This window comes from Sorex fumeus, unplaced genomic scaffold (genome assembly GCF_029834395.1).
Source record: "Sorex fumeus unplaced genomic scaffold, SorFum_2.1 ptg000021l, whole genome shotgun sequence".
NCBI classification, from domain to species: domain Eukaryota; kingdom Metazoa; phylum Chordata; class Mammalia; order Eulipotyphla; family Soricidae; genus Sorex; species Sorex fumeus.
In genome coordinates this window covers 11,801,089-11,817,210 of record NW_026606078.1, presented here as the reverse complement: position 1 = coordinate 11,817,210, position 16,122 = coordinate 11,801,089, and the positions used below count along the sequence as shown (strand labels likewise).

General features: G+C 44.6%; 1 gene segment (V, D, J or C); it reads left to right on the top strand.

Moving 5' to 3' along the window:
- Positions 1-9,916: 9,916 nt before the first annotated feature.
- LOC130022851 (immunoglobulin lambda variable 2-11-like) lies at positions 9,917-10,446 on the top strand. The segment is given in 2 exon segments: positions 9,917-9,989; positions 10,115-10,446. Coding segments are annotated over 2 exon segments (378 nt in total).
- The last annotated feature ends 5,676 nt before the right edge of the window (positions 10,447-16,122 follow it).

Sequence of the window (16,122 nt, the reverse complement as noted above, 5' to 3'; positions counted from 1 at the left end):
CCATTCGGATTTCTTCTTTGAGAAAGTTTCTGTTCATTTCATTGCCCCATTTTTGGATGGGGTTGGATGTTTTCTTCTTGTGGAGTTTAACCAGTATTTTGTATATCCTGGATATCAACCCCTTGTCAGATGTGTATTCGGTGAATATCCTTTCCCATTCTGTAGACTGTCTTTGTATTTTGGTCACTGTTTCTTTGGAGGTGCAGAAGCTTCTTAGTTTAAGATAGTCCCATTTATCTATCTCTGTTTTCACTTGCTCGGCCAGTGGCGTGGCATCTTTGAAGATACCATTAGCTTCAATGTCATGGAGGGTTTTGCCAACTTTATCTTCAATGTACCTTATGGTTTCTGGTCTGATGTTGAGGTCTTTAATCCATTTTGATCTTACTTTTGTACATGGTGTTAGGCAGAGTTCTGAGCCTATTTTTTTGCATGTAGCCATCCAGTGATGCCAACACAATTTATTAAAGAGGCTTTCCTTACTCCACTTCACATTACTTGCACCTTTATCAACGATTAGATGAGCATATGATTGAGGAGAGATGTCAGTGTATTCAACCCTGTTCCATTGGTCTGCAGTTCTGCCTTTGTTCCAGTACCATGCTGTTTTAATTATTACTGCTTTGTAGTACAGTTTGAAGTTCGGGAGGTTGATTCCTCCCATTTTCTTTTTCCCAAGAATTGCTTTAGCTATTCGTGGGGGCTTATTGTTCCATATAAATTTCAAGAGTGTTTGCTCCATTTCTTTGAAGAATGTCATGGGTATCCTTATAGGGATTGCATTGAATTTATACAATGCTTTCGGTAGTATTGCCATTTTGACAATGTTAAGTCTCCCGACCCATGAGCAGGGGATATCTTTCCATTTCCTCATGTCCTCTTTTATTTCCTGAAGTAGCGTTTTGTAGTTTTCTTTGTACAGGTCCTTTACTTCCTTAGTTAAGCTGATTCCTAGGTACTTGATTTTCTGGGGCACAATTGTGAATGGGATTGTTTTTTTCATGTTGCTTTCTTCTCTCTCACTGTTTGCGTATAGGAAAGCCATGGACTTTTGAGTATTGATTTTATAACCTGCAACTTTACTATACGAGTCTATTGTTTCTAAGAGTTTTTTGGTGGAAGTTATTGGGTTCTCTAAGTAGAGTATCATATCATCTGCGAATAGTGAGAGCTTGATTTCTTCCTTTCCTACCTGAATGCCCTTAATATCTTTTTCCTGCCTAATCGCTATTGCAAGTACTTCCAGTACTATATTGAACAGCAGTGGAGAGAGTGGGCATCCCTGTCTCGTCCCTGATCTTAGAGGGAAGGCTCTCAGTTTTTCCCCATTGAGGATGATGCTTGCTGTAGGCTTGTGGTAGATGGCTTTAATTATGTTGAGGAAGGTCCCCTCTATACCCATTTTGGCTAGGGTTTTCATCATAAAGGGGTGCTGGATCTTATCAAATGCTTTCTCTGCATCTATTGATATGATCATATGCTTTTTATCTTTTCTTTTGTTGATATGGTGGATTATGTTGATTGATTTCCGAATGTTGAACCATCCTTGCATCCCTGGGATGAATCCTACTTGGTCATGGTGTATGATCTTTTTGATGAGTAGTTGGATTCTATTTGCTAGTAGTTTGTTGAGGATCTTTGCATCTGTGTTCATCAGGGATATCGGCCTGTAATTCTCTTTCTTTGTGGTATCTCTGTCTGCTTTTGGTATCAGTGTGATATTTGCTTCGTAGAAACTGTTTGGAAGTGTTTTTGATATTTCAATTTCGTGGAAAAGCTTAAAGAGTATTGGGAGTAAATCCTCTTTAAAGATTTGGAAGAATTCACTAGTGAATCCATCCGGGCCAGGACTTTTGTGCTTGGGGAGACTTTTTATTACCATTTCAATTTCCTTGATGGTGATAGGTCTGTTCAGGTATTCCAGGTCTTCTTGGTTCAGCCTTGGGAGTCTGTAGGAGTCTAGGAATTTATCCATTTCCTCGAGGTTTTGATGTTCCGTGGCATAAAGCTTCTCAAAGTACTCCCTGAGGATCCTCTGAATTTCTGTGGTTTCTGTTGTAATGACCCCCTTTTCATTTCTGATTCGGTTTATTAGGGTTTTCTCTCTCCCTTTCTTTGTGAGTTTTGCTAGAGGCTTATCGATCTTGTTAATTTTCTCAAAGAACCAGCTCTTGGTTTCATTGATCTTTCGGATTGTTTTTTGGGTTTCCATCTCGTTAATCTCTGCTCTGAGTTTTATTATTTCCTTTCTCCTGTTCGGGTTGTGCTCCTTTTTTTGGTCCTTCTCCAAGCTCTTAAGCTGTGAGGTTAGGTTACTTATGTGTGCTCGCTCCTCCTTCCTGAGGAATGCTTGTAGAGCTATAAACTTTCCTCTTAACACAGCCTTTGCTGTGTCCCATAAGTTTTGGTAACTCGTGTTCTCATTTTCATTCGTTTCTAGGAATCTTTTTATTTCCTCTTTGATTTCCTGTCTAATCCACTCGTTGTTCAATAGTGCACTGTTTAATTTCCAGGTGTTTGATTTAGTTTTCTGTTTTTGTGTGTGATTTACTTCTAATTTCAGCGCATTATGGTCAGAGAAGATTGTTGATACAATCTCTACCTTCTTAATTTTATGGAGGCATGTTTTGTGGCTCAGCATGTGGTCTATCTTGGAGAATGTTCCATGTACGCTTGAGAAGAATGTGTATTCAGCTTTTTGTGGATGAAGTGTCCTGTATATATCTACTAAGTCCCTTTCTTCCATTGTTTCCCTCAAATGAAGTATGTCCTTGCTAAGCTTGAGTCTGGTTGATCTATCAAGAGGTGACAAAGCAGTGTTGAAGTCTCCCACTAATATTGTGTTGCTATTGATGTCTTTTTCCAAATCTATGAGTAGTTGTTTTAAGTACTTTGCTGGTCTCTCATTAGGTGCATATACATTTATTATTGTAAGTTCTTCCTGTTGTACAGATCCTCTGATCAATAAGTAATGGCCTTCACTGTCTCTTATGACCTTCCTCACTCTGAAATCAATGTGGTCTGATATAAGGATGGCTACCCCAGCTTTTTTATGGGAGCTGTTTGCCTGTAGGATTGTTTTCCAGCCTTTGACTCTGAGTCTGTGTTTGCTTTGACTATTGAGATGCGTTTCTTGCAGGCAGCAGAATGTTGGGTTCAATTTTCTAATCCATCCTGCCACTCTATGTCTTTTAATTGGTGCGTTTAGCCCATTGACATTGAGAGAGATTATTGTTATGGGATTTTGTCCCATTGTTATGTTAAAATTGGGTGTATTTGAGGGGCCTTTCTTGCCTTAAAGTAGCCCATTTAGTTGTTCTTGTAACCATGGTTTTGAGTCTATGAAGTTCCTGAGCTGTTGTTTGTGTGTGAAACTGTGTGTTGTTCCTTCTATTATGAATGAGAGTCTTGCTGGGAAAAGTATTTTGGGGGAGGCATTTATTTCATTGAGTTTTTTTACTATGTCCCACCACTGTTTTCGGGCCATGAGGGTTTCATCAGAAAAATCAGCTGTGAATTTTAAGGATGCTCCTTTGTAAGAGATTTCTTTCTTCGATCTTGCTGCTTTCAGAATTTTGTCTCTGTCTAAGGTTTTGGTCATTTTGATCAGAATGTGTCTTGGGGTATTTTTATTCGGATTTCTTCTAGCTGGTACCCTTCGGGCCTCCTGAATGTGGTCACAAGTTTTCTTCAGCTCTGGAAATGTTGTAGCAATGATGTCTTTGACAGTTTCTTCTTCATCGAGGTTTTCTTCCTGTCCCTCTGGGACTCCAATAATTCTTATGTTACCCCTCTTGGCTTCATCACGATCTTCTCTTGCCATCTGTTCCCGAATTGTGAGTCTCTTTTCCATTTTCTGCTCTTTTCGGGAGAGTCTCTGAACTTCATCTTCGAGCTCACTGATTCTGTTCTCAGCCGCTGTTACTCTGCTGCTGAGGCCTTCCACTGAGCTTTTCAATTCGCCTACGAGATTTTTCAGGTCTGACATTTCTGATTGCATTTTCCTCATTTCTGCCTTCAGATCCTCTTGTCTTCTATTGGCATTGGTTTCCATTGTTTCTTTTAATTCCCTAAGCATCCTAAGTAGCTCCCTTCTGAATTCCTTGTCAGAGAGGTTGTCTAACACTACAGTACTGTTGGTGTCATCTGGGCTAGACTCTTCAATATGAATGTTTGGTGGGCTTTTGCGTTGCTTTACCATTGTGAGAGGTGTGGTTTAGTCCTTCACGTTCAGTGTTACTATTCTGCTTGATATGCAGTGTGAGTTAAGATAGGCTTATGAGTTTTTGGCAACTGTATTTCTAGTGGCTGAGCTAAAATAGAGAAGTTTCCATCTAAGAAGTTAGCTTATGGTTCCTATGGCATATGTAGTTGGAAAATATTTCGCGGCCGCGTTAGCGGCCGCGGCTCCGGAAAGAGTCCCTGGCACTGGGCGAGGAGTTGGGAATGTCTCCTGTTTGGAATTGGAGCCGTTCAGCTTTGTTGCCCAGAGCTGGGCCTCTGTGCCCGTCCCACGCGGCTCAGGGGTTGAAAACCGGCTGTCTCGGGGCTGTTTCTAGCTGCGCGTGCCCAGAGAGGAACCCGGGCCCTTGGGGGCGGGCTGTACCTGTTGGAATTGGAGCCGTTCAGCTTTGTTGCCCAGAGCTGGGCCTCTGTGCCCGTCCCACGCGGCTCAGGGGTTGAAAACCGGCTGTCTCGGGGCTGTTTCTAGCTGTGCGTGCCCAGAGAGGAACCCGGGCCCTTGGGGGCGGGCTGTACCTGTTGGAATTGGAGCCGTTCAGCTTTGTTGCCCAGAGCTGGGCCTCTGTGCCCGTCCCACGCGGCTCAGGGGTTGAAAACCGGCTGTCTCGGGGCTGTTTCTAGCTGCGCGTGCCCAGAGAGGAACCCGGGCCCTTGGGGGCGGGCTGTACCTGTTGGAATTGGAGCCGTTCAGCTTTGTTGCCCAGAGCTGGGCCTCTGTGCCCGTCCCACGCGGCTCAGGGGTTGAAAACCGGCTGTCTCGGGGCTGTTTCTAGCTGCGCGTGCCCAGAGAGGAACCCGGGCCCTTGGGGTCGGGCTGTACCTGTTGGAATTGGAGCCGTTCAGCTTTGTTGCCCAGAGCTGGGCCTCTGTGCCCGTCCCACGCGGCTCAGGGGTTGAAAACCGGCTGTCTCGGGGCTGTTTCTAGCTGCGCGTGCCCAGAGAGGAACCCGGGCCCTTGGGGGCGGGCTGTACCTGTTGGAATTGGAGCCGTTCAGCTTTGTTGCCCAGAGCTGGGCCTCTGTGCCCGTCCCACGTGGCTCAGGGGTTGAAAACCGGCTGTCTCGGGGCTGTTTCTAGCTGCGCGTGCCCAGAGAGGAACCCGGGCCCTTGGGGGCGGGCTGTACCTGTTGGAATTGGAGCCGTTCAGCTTTGTTGCCCAGAGCTGGGCCTCTGTGCCCGTCCCACGCGGCTCAGGGGTTGAAAACCGGCTGTCTCGGGGCTGTTTCTAGCTGCGCGTGCCCAGAGAGGAACCCGGGCCCTTGGGGGCGGGCTGTACCTGTTGGAATTGGAGCCGTTCAGCTTTGTTGCCCAGAGCTGGGCCTCTGTGCCCGTCCCACGCGGCTCAGGGGTTGAAAACCGGCTGTCTCGGGGCTGTTTCTAGCTGCGCGTGCCCAGAGAGGAACCCGGGCCCTTGGGGGCGGGCTGTACCTGTTGGAATTGGAGCCGTTCAGCTTTGTTGCCCAGAGCTGGGCCTCTGTGCCCGTCCCACGTGGCTCAGGGGTTGAAAACCGGCTGTCTCGGGGCTGTTTCTAGCTGCACGTGCCCAGAGAGGAACCCGGGCCCTTGGGGGCGGGCTGTACCTGTTGGAATTGGAGCCGTTCAGCTTTGTTGCCCAGAGCTGGGCCTCTGTGCCCGTCCCACGCAGCTCAGGGGTTGAAAACCGGCTGTCTCGGGGCTGTTTCTAGCTGCGCGTGCCCAGAGAGGAACCCGGGCCCTTGGGGGCGGGCTGTACCTGTTGGAATTGGAGCCGTTCAGCTTTGTTGCCCAGAGCTGGGCCTCTGTGCCCATCCCACGCGGCTCAGGGGTTGAAAACCGGCTGTCTCGGGGCTGTTTCTAGCTGCGCGTGCCCAGAGAGGAACCCGGGCCCTTGGGGGCGGGCTGTACCTGTTGGAATTGGAGCCGTTCAGCTTTGTTGCCCAGAGCTGGGCCTCTGTGCCCATCCCACGCGGCTCAGGGGTTGAAAACCGGCTGTCTCGGGGCTGTTTCTAGCTGCGCGTGCCCAGAGAGGAACCCGGGCCCTTGGGGGCGGGCTGTACCTGTTGGAATTGGAGCCGTTCAGCTTTGTTGCCCAGAGCTGGGCCTCTGTGCCCGTCCCACGCGGCTCAGGGGTTGAAAACCGGCTGTCTCGGGGCTGTTTCTAGCTGCGCGTGCCCAGAGAGGAACCCGGGCCCTTGGGGGCGGGCTGTACCTGTTGGAATTGGAGCCGTTCAGCTTTGTTGCCCAGAGCTGGGCCTCTGTGCCCGTCCCACGCGGCTCAGGGGTTGAAAACCGGCTGTCTCGGGGCTGTTTCTAGCTGCGCGTGCCCAGAGAGGAACCCGGGCCCTTGGGGGCGGGCTGTACCTGTTGGAATTGGAGCCTTTCAGCTTTGTTGCCCAGAGCTGGGCCTCTGTGCCCGTCCCATGCGGCTCAGGGGTTGAAAACCGGCTGTCTCGGGGCTGTTTCTAGCTGCGCGTGCCCAGAGAGGAACCCGGGCCCTTGGGGGCGGGCTGTACCTGTTGGAATTGGAGCCGTTCAGCTTTGTTGCCCAGAGCTGGGCCTCTGTGCCCGTCCCACGCGGCTCCCATAACCGTGCTCTTAACATAGTTAAGTATTAATGGTGCTTTGGCCTGGCCCATATCGATACCAGGGTAGTTCACAGCTTGCCCTGGGTCCATCCAGTCCCTGGCTGGAATTACCAACCAACCTGGCCCTACTATTGGGGTACTAGGAAGTAAGAGGAAATAAGGTTTAAAATGAGAAAACAGATGGCCTGGAGTGAATATTATTCTGAATCAATTAACTTCCAAGTTACAAAAAGTGGCATTAACTGTTTTTCTGTGTCTATACAAAAAGTAATGAAGTAACTAAGCAGAGGACATAAGGAGAAGAGAAAAGCAGTATTTACAAGTTACCAGAATCTCATTCGAAGATAAAGGTGATTGACCCTCTGGGGGAGCAGAGCACAAAGAAAGAATTTACAGATAAACACAGAGGAAGGAAGTGCCTCCTAAGCACTGTGCTGTGTGTAACCCAAGATATAGGATAACACTGTTCTGTCCTTCCTGCATAGCCTCAGGAATAGTAGATAGTTGATAGTTTATTGATAGTTTATTGGACTGAGGAAAAGAAAAAGCACCAGGTTGATAGTTGATAGTTTATTGATAGTTTACTGGACTGAGGAAAAGAAAAAATGCCAGCCTTAGGAGGTATTTTGCCCTTGGGAAGTCAGGAAGGGCTTTAGAATACCTTTTAGGTGGGCCCTCAGGAAGGACTTTCTTATGTTGATTTGGTTACCTGATTGGGTGCAGTGTCAGCCCAGACTACAGGATAGTAGGAGGCAAAGAGGTGGAGAGAGAGGCAGAGAGAAACTTGAGTGAATGAAGAGAGGATTGGAATAAACTGCAACTAAGACCAACCAGCCTGCCTCTCTTCTCTTTGTTCATCTGCCCTTGGCCAACATCTGTCTGGATCCAGGCCACACAGTGGCTCTAGGCACCAAACGCGGGCAGTGAGATAGAACCCTCTGGAGAGCCCGCGAACACACAACCTTCTGCGTGCTTAGTTTTTTACACCAATAAACCTAAGTTCCCTGCAGCCAGGCAGAAAGGACAAACCAATGCTATCCTACATTTCTTAACTGAACTTATTCCTTTGTTGATTTTATTTTTTCCTATATTTCCTGACCCCTCACCCCAGCACTACATCAAAATACTAACAGCAAAGCAATGTATTGGGGACAAGTAGAAGGATGTTCACCAGCTGAGGCTAGATGGATTAGTGGACCCAAGGGTCTGTATTGAACTTGGACTAGAGGGAGGCAACAGAAGAAATTGGATGGAATTTTCCATTTCCCACTCAGTTGCTTCTGCTGTCAAAAACACCTGGATCACACACAAACACACACACACACACACACACACACACACACACACACGCACACACACATGCACAAGGCCACATAGTCCTTTATGTCAGTACTCTAACTGAATGTCAGTAGACTTAACTCCCCTATAAAAAGGCATAGAGTAGGTGGCTGGATCAGGAAAGAAAATCCATCCATTTGTTGCCTACAGGAAACACACCTAAACTCACATGATAAATACAGACTTAAAGGAAAACAATCATACAAGCCAGTGGACAACAACAGCACCAACAGCACCAACAGCACCAATAATTATATCAGACCAAATTATATTCAAACACTGTCAAACACTGTCCTCCCATTGTTCATCGATTTGCTCGAGTTGGCCCAGTAATGTCTCCATTTTGAGACTTGTAGTTACTGTGTGGAATATTGAATACATCAGAGGTAGCTTGCCAGGCTTTGCCGCACGGTCCAGATACTCTCGGTAGCTTGCCAGGCTCTCCGAGAGGGGCATAGGAATAGAACCCGGCTTAGCCAGGCTGGCTGTGTGCAAGGCAAATGCCCTACTATCAGCTCAGGCCTATAAAGAAAGTAATTAGGGAGAATGATGAACATTACTCTTTGGTCAGTGGAACAATAGATCAAGAAATACTGTGATCAGCATTTATGCACCAAATAAAGGCTCAACAAAGTTCATAATGCTTCTGCTCATAAATCTAAAGAAAGACATTAATGGAAACACAATAGTGGTAGAACGCTTCAACATACCACTTTCCCACTGGACAGAATACCAGTAAAGAGAGCAGAGCCCTAAATGAGAAACTGAGAGAACTGGGATTGCTGGACATATACAGGGCTGGAGTGATTGCACAGCGAGTAGGGCTATGCCTTGCACGTGGTGGACTCAGGTTCGATTCCTCCTTCCCTCTCTGAGAGCCCGGAAAGCTACCGAGAGTATCCCGCCAGCACACCAGAGCCTGGCAAGATTCCCGTGGCGTATTCTATATGTCAAAAACAGTAACAACAAGTCTCACAATGAAGACTACTGGTGCCCACTAGAACAAATCAATGAACAACAGGAGGACTGTGCTACAGTTGCACTGTAGCACTGTACCACAGTCCTCCTGTTGTTCATCTATTTGCTTGAGCAGGCTCTGTAATGTCTTCATTGCAAGACAATGTTATGCCTGTGCTGTAAATCGGCTATGACATGTGTCCACCAGAGGGCAGTCAAGGCTTGTTGGGCTCTTTATAAGCTTTCCTCAAGTGACTGAGTTTGAGTCTCCCATGAATTATACCCCAATACATTCTGTTATGTATAATCATTAAATAATTTCCCCCTCAATCCCTAGTTCATAGAGAACATACAGATATAAGACAGAAAACCCAGACTGTTGAGGAGACCTGTAGAGGTCTGAAGATAAATGGGAAAACCTCAGATTTGCCTGAAGGCTATGGACATAGAAAAGTTAGATCCTGTCCACCTGCCTTCTTTGTCATGGTCACAATTTCACACAGAACACAGAATGGAGGCCCTAGACTCTTGAGTCAGGAATTCCTGGGCTATGTCTCCTTTAATAGGAAGGATGGGAATCACATCATGGTACAATCTGTGATAACCCCTGCAGATGTGTTTTCATCTTTCAAGTTAGACCTACAGTTCTGAGATGCAGCATCACAGGGTTACGTTTGAATAGGTGGGTGTGAACAGATGCTAAGTGAGGAAGTATATTTGCATGGAGGCCCTTCCACCCCCCCACCCACTCCCCACATAAACAGAGCAAGGGATAAGAGGAGGTGGGAGAGCAAGTTCCAGTGTTGGGAATCAGGGGACAGTATTCTTGAAAAATTTCCACTATGGCCTGGGCTCTGTTTCTCCTCACTCTCCTCACCCAGGCCACAGGTGAGTTATCCGGGGGTGGGCATGAGGGGGATTCTTGTTTGATTCTATGTCCTCTCCCAGATTCACCTGTGAAAAATCTCAAACTCAGCAGAGTGTGGTTCTCATTTCCCCCTCCTTTTTTTCAGGTTCCTGGACCCAACAGACCCTGACTCAGCCTTCCTCCTTGTCTGAGGCTCTGGGACGGACGGTCACCATCTCCTGTGATGGAAGCAGCAATGACATTGGCTATTACTCAAATGGTGTATCCTGGTACCAACAGCACCCAGGAACAGCCCCCAAACTCTTGATTTATGATACAACTTCTCGGCCCTCAGACATCCCTGATCGCTTCTCTGGCTCCAAATCTGGCAACAGAGCGACCCTGACCATCTCTGGGCTCAAGCCTGAGGATGAGACTGATTATTACTGTTGCTCATATACAAAAAGTTACACTTTCCACAGTGACTGTTGTACATAAGGAAGTGAGACAAAAACCTGTTCTCAAGACTGCCACACTCCTGAATCCAACTTTTGCTGCTTTATCTTACTTAAAAAGTTTTAGTTAATGCAAAGTTTAAATAACAAAGATTTTCAATGATTTTTATTCACCATATATGCATTTTTCCATGTTTACTATTTTCTTTAATCATTTTGAATTCTCTCAGCATATATATTAAAGAATAGATTAATTTTGTAAGTTATTTTAATTATTTATAAAATAATGATTTAGAATATTTATATTTATTATTTTATATCTTTCAAACATTTATTTTATATCTTATATTTCATACTTTATATTCCTTCTGTAGTTTTATTTTATTCACATTTGTGCATCTGTTAGCATTATTGTTTATTAACTTTTTTGTGTTCCTAAAAGAAATTCTTATTTCATTACCAGTATCTCTCAAGTCCCTCCTAGCTTAAACTCACATACACAAAACTCTGCATTATTGGTGCTTATATTTGCTTATTTCAGTCATTTCACATTAATAAAATCATTAACACATAGATCATTCTGCTTGATTTCTCCTGTTTCTTTATCAAGTTGTTTCTTTATTGATCATTGTAGCTCTAGAGATGGTTCAATATTTCCATGAAATATTTCAACATATGTATCACTTGATCACTTGACTTTCCCTTAATCATCGATTTGCTCGAGCGGGCGCCAGTAACATCCTCATTTGTCCCTGTTGCGTGCTAGTGTAGCCCAATGGCATCTGTTCATTCTAGGAACACGAAGAGCCTCAAACCGATTGTTCATGATCTTGATGAAGAAGTCTGACAATCTCGTAGGTGGGCAGCCACGCAGTCTTTTGACATCCTGTGGAATCCAGTCAGTAACAGCTCTAGTCCAGTATTCGTCTCTAAATCTCATTATGTGACCAGCCCATCTGATTTTTGATGCCTTGGCAAAGGAGACAGCATCCCTGATTCTTGATCATTGACTGAGGTCGGAACTCCAGATTCTTTCTCTCTTTGAGTGAAATGTGATACTCCAAGCATAGCTCTTTCAATTCCTCTATGGGAGAACTGAATAGCCTTCTTATCCCTTTTGCTTAGGGCCCAGGTCTCTGAGGCTTATGTTAATGCAGGAAGAGCAGTGGAATCAAAGAGATGTGCCCAGAGCTGAAGGTTCTTCCTCCTCTTATCTATTTCTTGGACCCTCTGAAGGCATTGCAGGCCTCTCTCTTCCTCCTGTACAGCTCAGGTGCCAGGTCATTTGTCATGTTGACTTATCGACCTAAGTACACATAGCTGTTGCATTTGGAGATGGTCGTTCTGTTGAGAGCAAATGGGGCATCAGGAACGAGGCTGTTTCTCATAAACATTGTCTTCGTAAGATTTAGCTGTAGTCCGACCTTTCCACACTCACAGTTGAAGTCGGCCAGCATTTGTGCCACTTGGCTAATGTTTGGTGTTATTAAAACAATGTCATCAGCAAATCGGAAGTGGTATATTAGCCGACCATCTATCTTCACTCCCATTCCTTCCCATTCCAGTCATTGCATGATGTTCTCGAGGGTGGCACTGAAGAGTTTCGGTGGAATGGTATCACCCTGCCGAACACCTCTCTTGACATCAGTGATTACTTCTTTGTAGAATGGTGAGATCCTGGTAGTGAATCCGTAATACAGCTCACGGAGGATCCTGATGTATTAAGTTTGAATGCCTTGATTGGCTAAGGCTTCAATGACCGCTTCCGTCTCAACAGAATCAAAGGCCAATATATGTATATTTGTATGATATTGTATCCAATATTTTAGGATTCCTATGTTAATTTAGTTTGCACCGTAACTGAATTTTTCTGGTTGTTCAGAAACTGAGCAGTCTTGGAAAATAGTCTAGAGATATCCAAGTTCTGTAAAGAAAGAACTGTGATTTACTAATTGTTTGATTTTGTTTTGGGCCCACACCCAATCATGCATAGGAGTTATTCTTAGCTCCAAACTCAGGAATATTCCCTAGCAGTGCTTGAGGGACCAAATGGGATACCAGAAAACTAACCCAGGTTGGCCATGTGCAAGGCAAATACTCTACACACTGTTTTATTTCTCCAACCCCTGAATAGTCATTTTAAAAAACATAATAGGAATCTTGTCCCACACTACCACCTAGATTGTGTCCAGCTCCTGGACCTATCATCATCTGTAATTTCTTCTCTATGCCTAAAAATTACAAAACCTTTTCTCTATTCTTAAAATATGACCTAAGTGTGACTTCAAGAAAGCCTAATGAAGTATTTTCTATTATTTATACATTTTCTGCTAATAATCCTACCTTATTTAATGGAAGAATCCATGAGAGTAGAGGTCAAAAGTGAGACAAACAATAATAATTAGGGGGTTTCTTTATTTTAGGATTCATTACCTATGCCTATTTCTCTACAAAAAACTTCCTATTGTTTTTTTTTCCTTTGGTTTATATATTTCTTTATTTACTTATTTAAATTTAATTACCATGACATCCACAGTTACAAAAGCTGTTCATGTTCGGGTTTGAGTCCTACAAATTTCCAATACCCACCCCACCACCAGTGCACATTTCCCACTACCAATATCTCCAGTTTCCTTTCCCCCAGCCTGTTTCTATAGCAGACATGTTACTTCTCTGTCTTCTCTCTCTCTCTCTCTCTCTCTCTCTCTCTCTCTCTCTCTTTTTCTGTCTCTCTCTCTCTGTCTCTCTCTCCTTTTTGGGTTGTGTAATACAGATACTGAGAGTACTTAGTGGTCATCATGTTTGCTCCTTTACCTATTTTCAGCACACAGCTCTTGTCCAAATCAATTGTTTCCAACAATCTTTTTCATAGTAGTTCCTTCTTTATCCCAACTGCCTTCTTCCTCAGCACTTTTCACTTTCTGGATAAGAAAATTATGATGTAAATAAACCTTGGAAGAGGAAGAGACAAACACGCCACAGAAATGCCTCCAGACCCCATGCCAGACTGAGTCTCATCCAGGGAAACCCGGAGGGAGGTAGGTGATTCCCACCACCCACCTGTGCAGTCCCAAGAGCTGAAAATCAAAACTCAATTGCCATCATGCTCATGGCTGATCTCTGTAGGCTCAGATGAGACTCAACCATGAATGACTCTGCTGAAAAACCCAGGCATGAGGGTTTTGTGACTGAAATCTCCAGGCTCACATGGTGTAGGGAATGGGTGACCTGCCCCATCTCCCTGTGCTCAGGGTAGCTGGCAGTCGCACCCATGAACTGCCTTTGGGGCCATATAACCTCATTAACAGCCATGTTCCAGAGACTCACAAATAAACGTTGGAAGAGAAAGAGAGCAGCACATTATAGAGATGCCTCCAGACCCCAAAGTCACCATCCAGTTAAATATCCAAATCTAGCTATATCATGGTATTTAAAATCTTAGAATGCCTGGAGCACATGTCTGCAAATGCGGTCACGAAACATCTCATACTCTATAAAGGATTTAATAGCTCCAGGGTGATGCAACAATCTTTACGCACTTCCTGTAAGGAAACCTTTGAGGATAATTTATAGCGGATTCTCCATAACAAGCAGTACAAAATAAATTATTTAGCTCTGCTATGGGGTAGGCTTTGGGGGAGGGTGGAATAATTCAAGAAATGGTGATGAGAAGATGCAAGAGTGGAGGAATTGATGTTGGAATACTGAACATAATAAATTATTTTGAATAAATTCATAAAAATAAATTTTAAAAAAGAAAATTATGAATTTCGTTGCCTGCATTTCTCCTCTTCCTGTGGCAAGTTGTATGCTCAGACCGAGATTCAGGATAACAATGTAGCACTGTCCTCCCGTTGTTTATCGATTTACTTGAGGGGGCACCAGTAACATCTCCATTCGTCCCTTTCATGTGCTAGTGTAGCCCAATAGCATCTGCTCACTCCAAGAATACGAAGTCAGACTTGTTGTTACGTTTTTGGCATATCGAATATGCCACGAGTAACTAGCCGTATCTTGCCACATGGGCGGGATAATTGCCGGGCTCTCCGAGAGGGATGGAGGAATCGAACCCTGGTCAGTCGTATGGAAGGCAAATTACCTACCCGCTGGGCTATCACTCTAACCCAAGATTCAGGATAAAGAGTAATACTGTTGGGTGGATCCAGAGAACTTTGGGTAGAAGGGCACCTAAAAAATACGGGTGAGCATAAGCAGACAGGGTTCATGAAATAGCCCAAGGATTTTTAATCTGTTGGAATTCCTGGAGCATGCAAAGAAGCTCCTATACGGTAACTTGCACAGAAGCTCCTGCTTCTTATTCCATTCCACCCAATCCTTCCCTCTGCCTCCCCCTCTCCCCTCCCATCCTTGGTGAATTGCTAAATTCATCCCCACTAAAGCCGTTTTCTCACTACAGTTTTGAAAACTTGATACTACAAAATCAGAACTGCATTCAAAGCCACCAGAGCACAACAGACAGACACAAAGACGATGCAGTGTACAAGTGCACCAAGCTAAATGAGCTACGGGCGGTGATGCCTAAAAGTCTATACCAGCACCAACTGTTTCTATAACCTCTCGGTCAGAAACAAGACCTGAGCATTTCAGGATGTTGCTTCAGGATCAAATTAAACAATATAAAACAGGTAAAGTGAACATACTTATATCAAAATAGATTTCAAAAAAAGAAATTCTGTGAAGAAGGGTTACAGATGGCCATCACATAATGATCAAGTGATTTGTACATCATAAAGAACTTAGACTCCTAAATATACTTTCACCTAATAATGAATTATCAAGATATATAGAAAAACATATGTAGACCTGAAAAAAGATTCTGACAGCAATAAAGTGGTAGTAGTATATTTCAACACCACTCTCTCACTGCCTGATAGATCAACCAGAAAAATACTCAAAAAGAAAACAATGGTCTTAAGGAAGAAATAGAGGGAATGGGTCCAGCAGATTTTCTAGAGTTCTTCACCCCTCTTTGAAACCCCAAAGTACACATTCTTCGCCAATAAACATGGAACATTCTCCAAGATGTTGGAACACAACATTGGTCTCCAATAACTCAAGAAATAAAAGTTGTACCAGTCATGTTTTCAGACCATGTTGTTTAGAAAGTGAAAGCAATCACAAACAGAAAAGGGCAGGAAGGGGGGGGGGACTCAAATACTTAGATTTAAATCTTACTACTGAACAATCAGAGTTAAGTTGTTTTAAACTGATATGAAAGAGGCTAAATGATCCCACTGCCTTCTGTTTGCTGCTCCACAATCCCAGGTGAGGCCTGTATCCCACTTATATCACTGGAGCTGTTCTGGAACAGGAGGCAGAGCTCCAAGAGGAGGAAGAGCCTCTCCCTCACAGTTGGCCCCAGCAGCCTCCACACTGGACCTTCATCACTTTAAAGGCACACATCACAGCTCCTGAATTAGTGGCAACTTGTGTGGTTGCACAATAGCTCTGCTTAACAAAATATATCTACTCACAGTTATTCTTCCTGTCATTCTGTGAGGATGGGCAGAAAAGACAGAGAGCAGTCGCCAACTTTATCTTTTAGTATCTTCCAGTGAGGGAGGGCTCTAGCAGCAGGGCATAACTACAAAGACCCATCCTGACCACATAACACTAGAAAACCAATGGGAAAACAAGTAGGAACTCATCACGCTCAATAAACAAAACACAGTATCACTTAAGACATAAATGACACCAG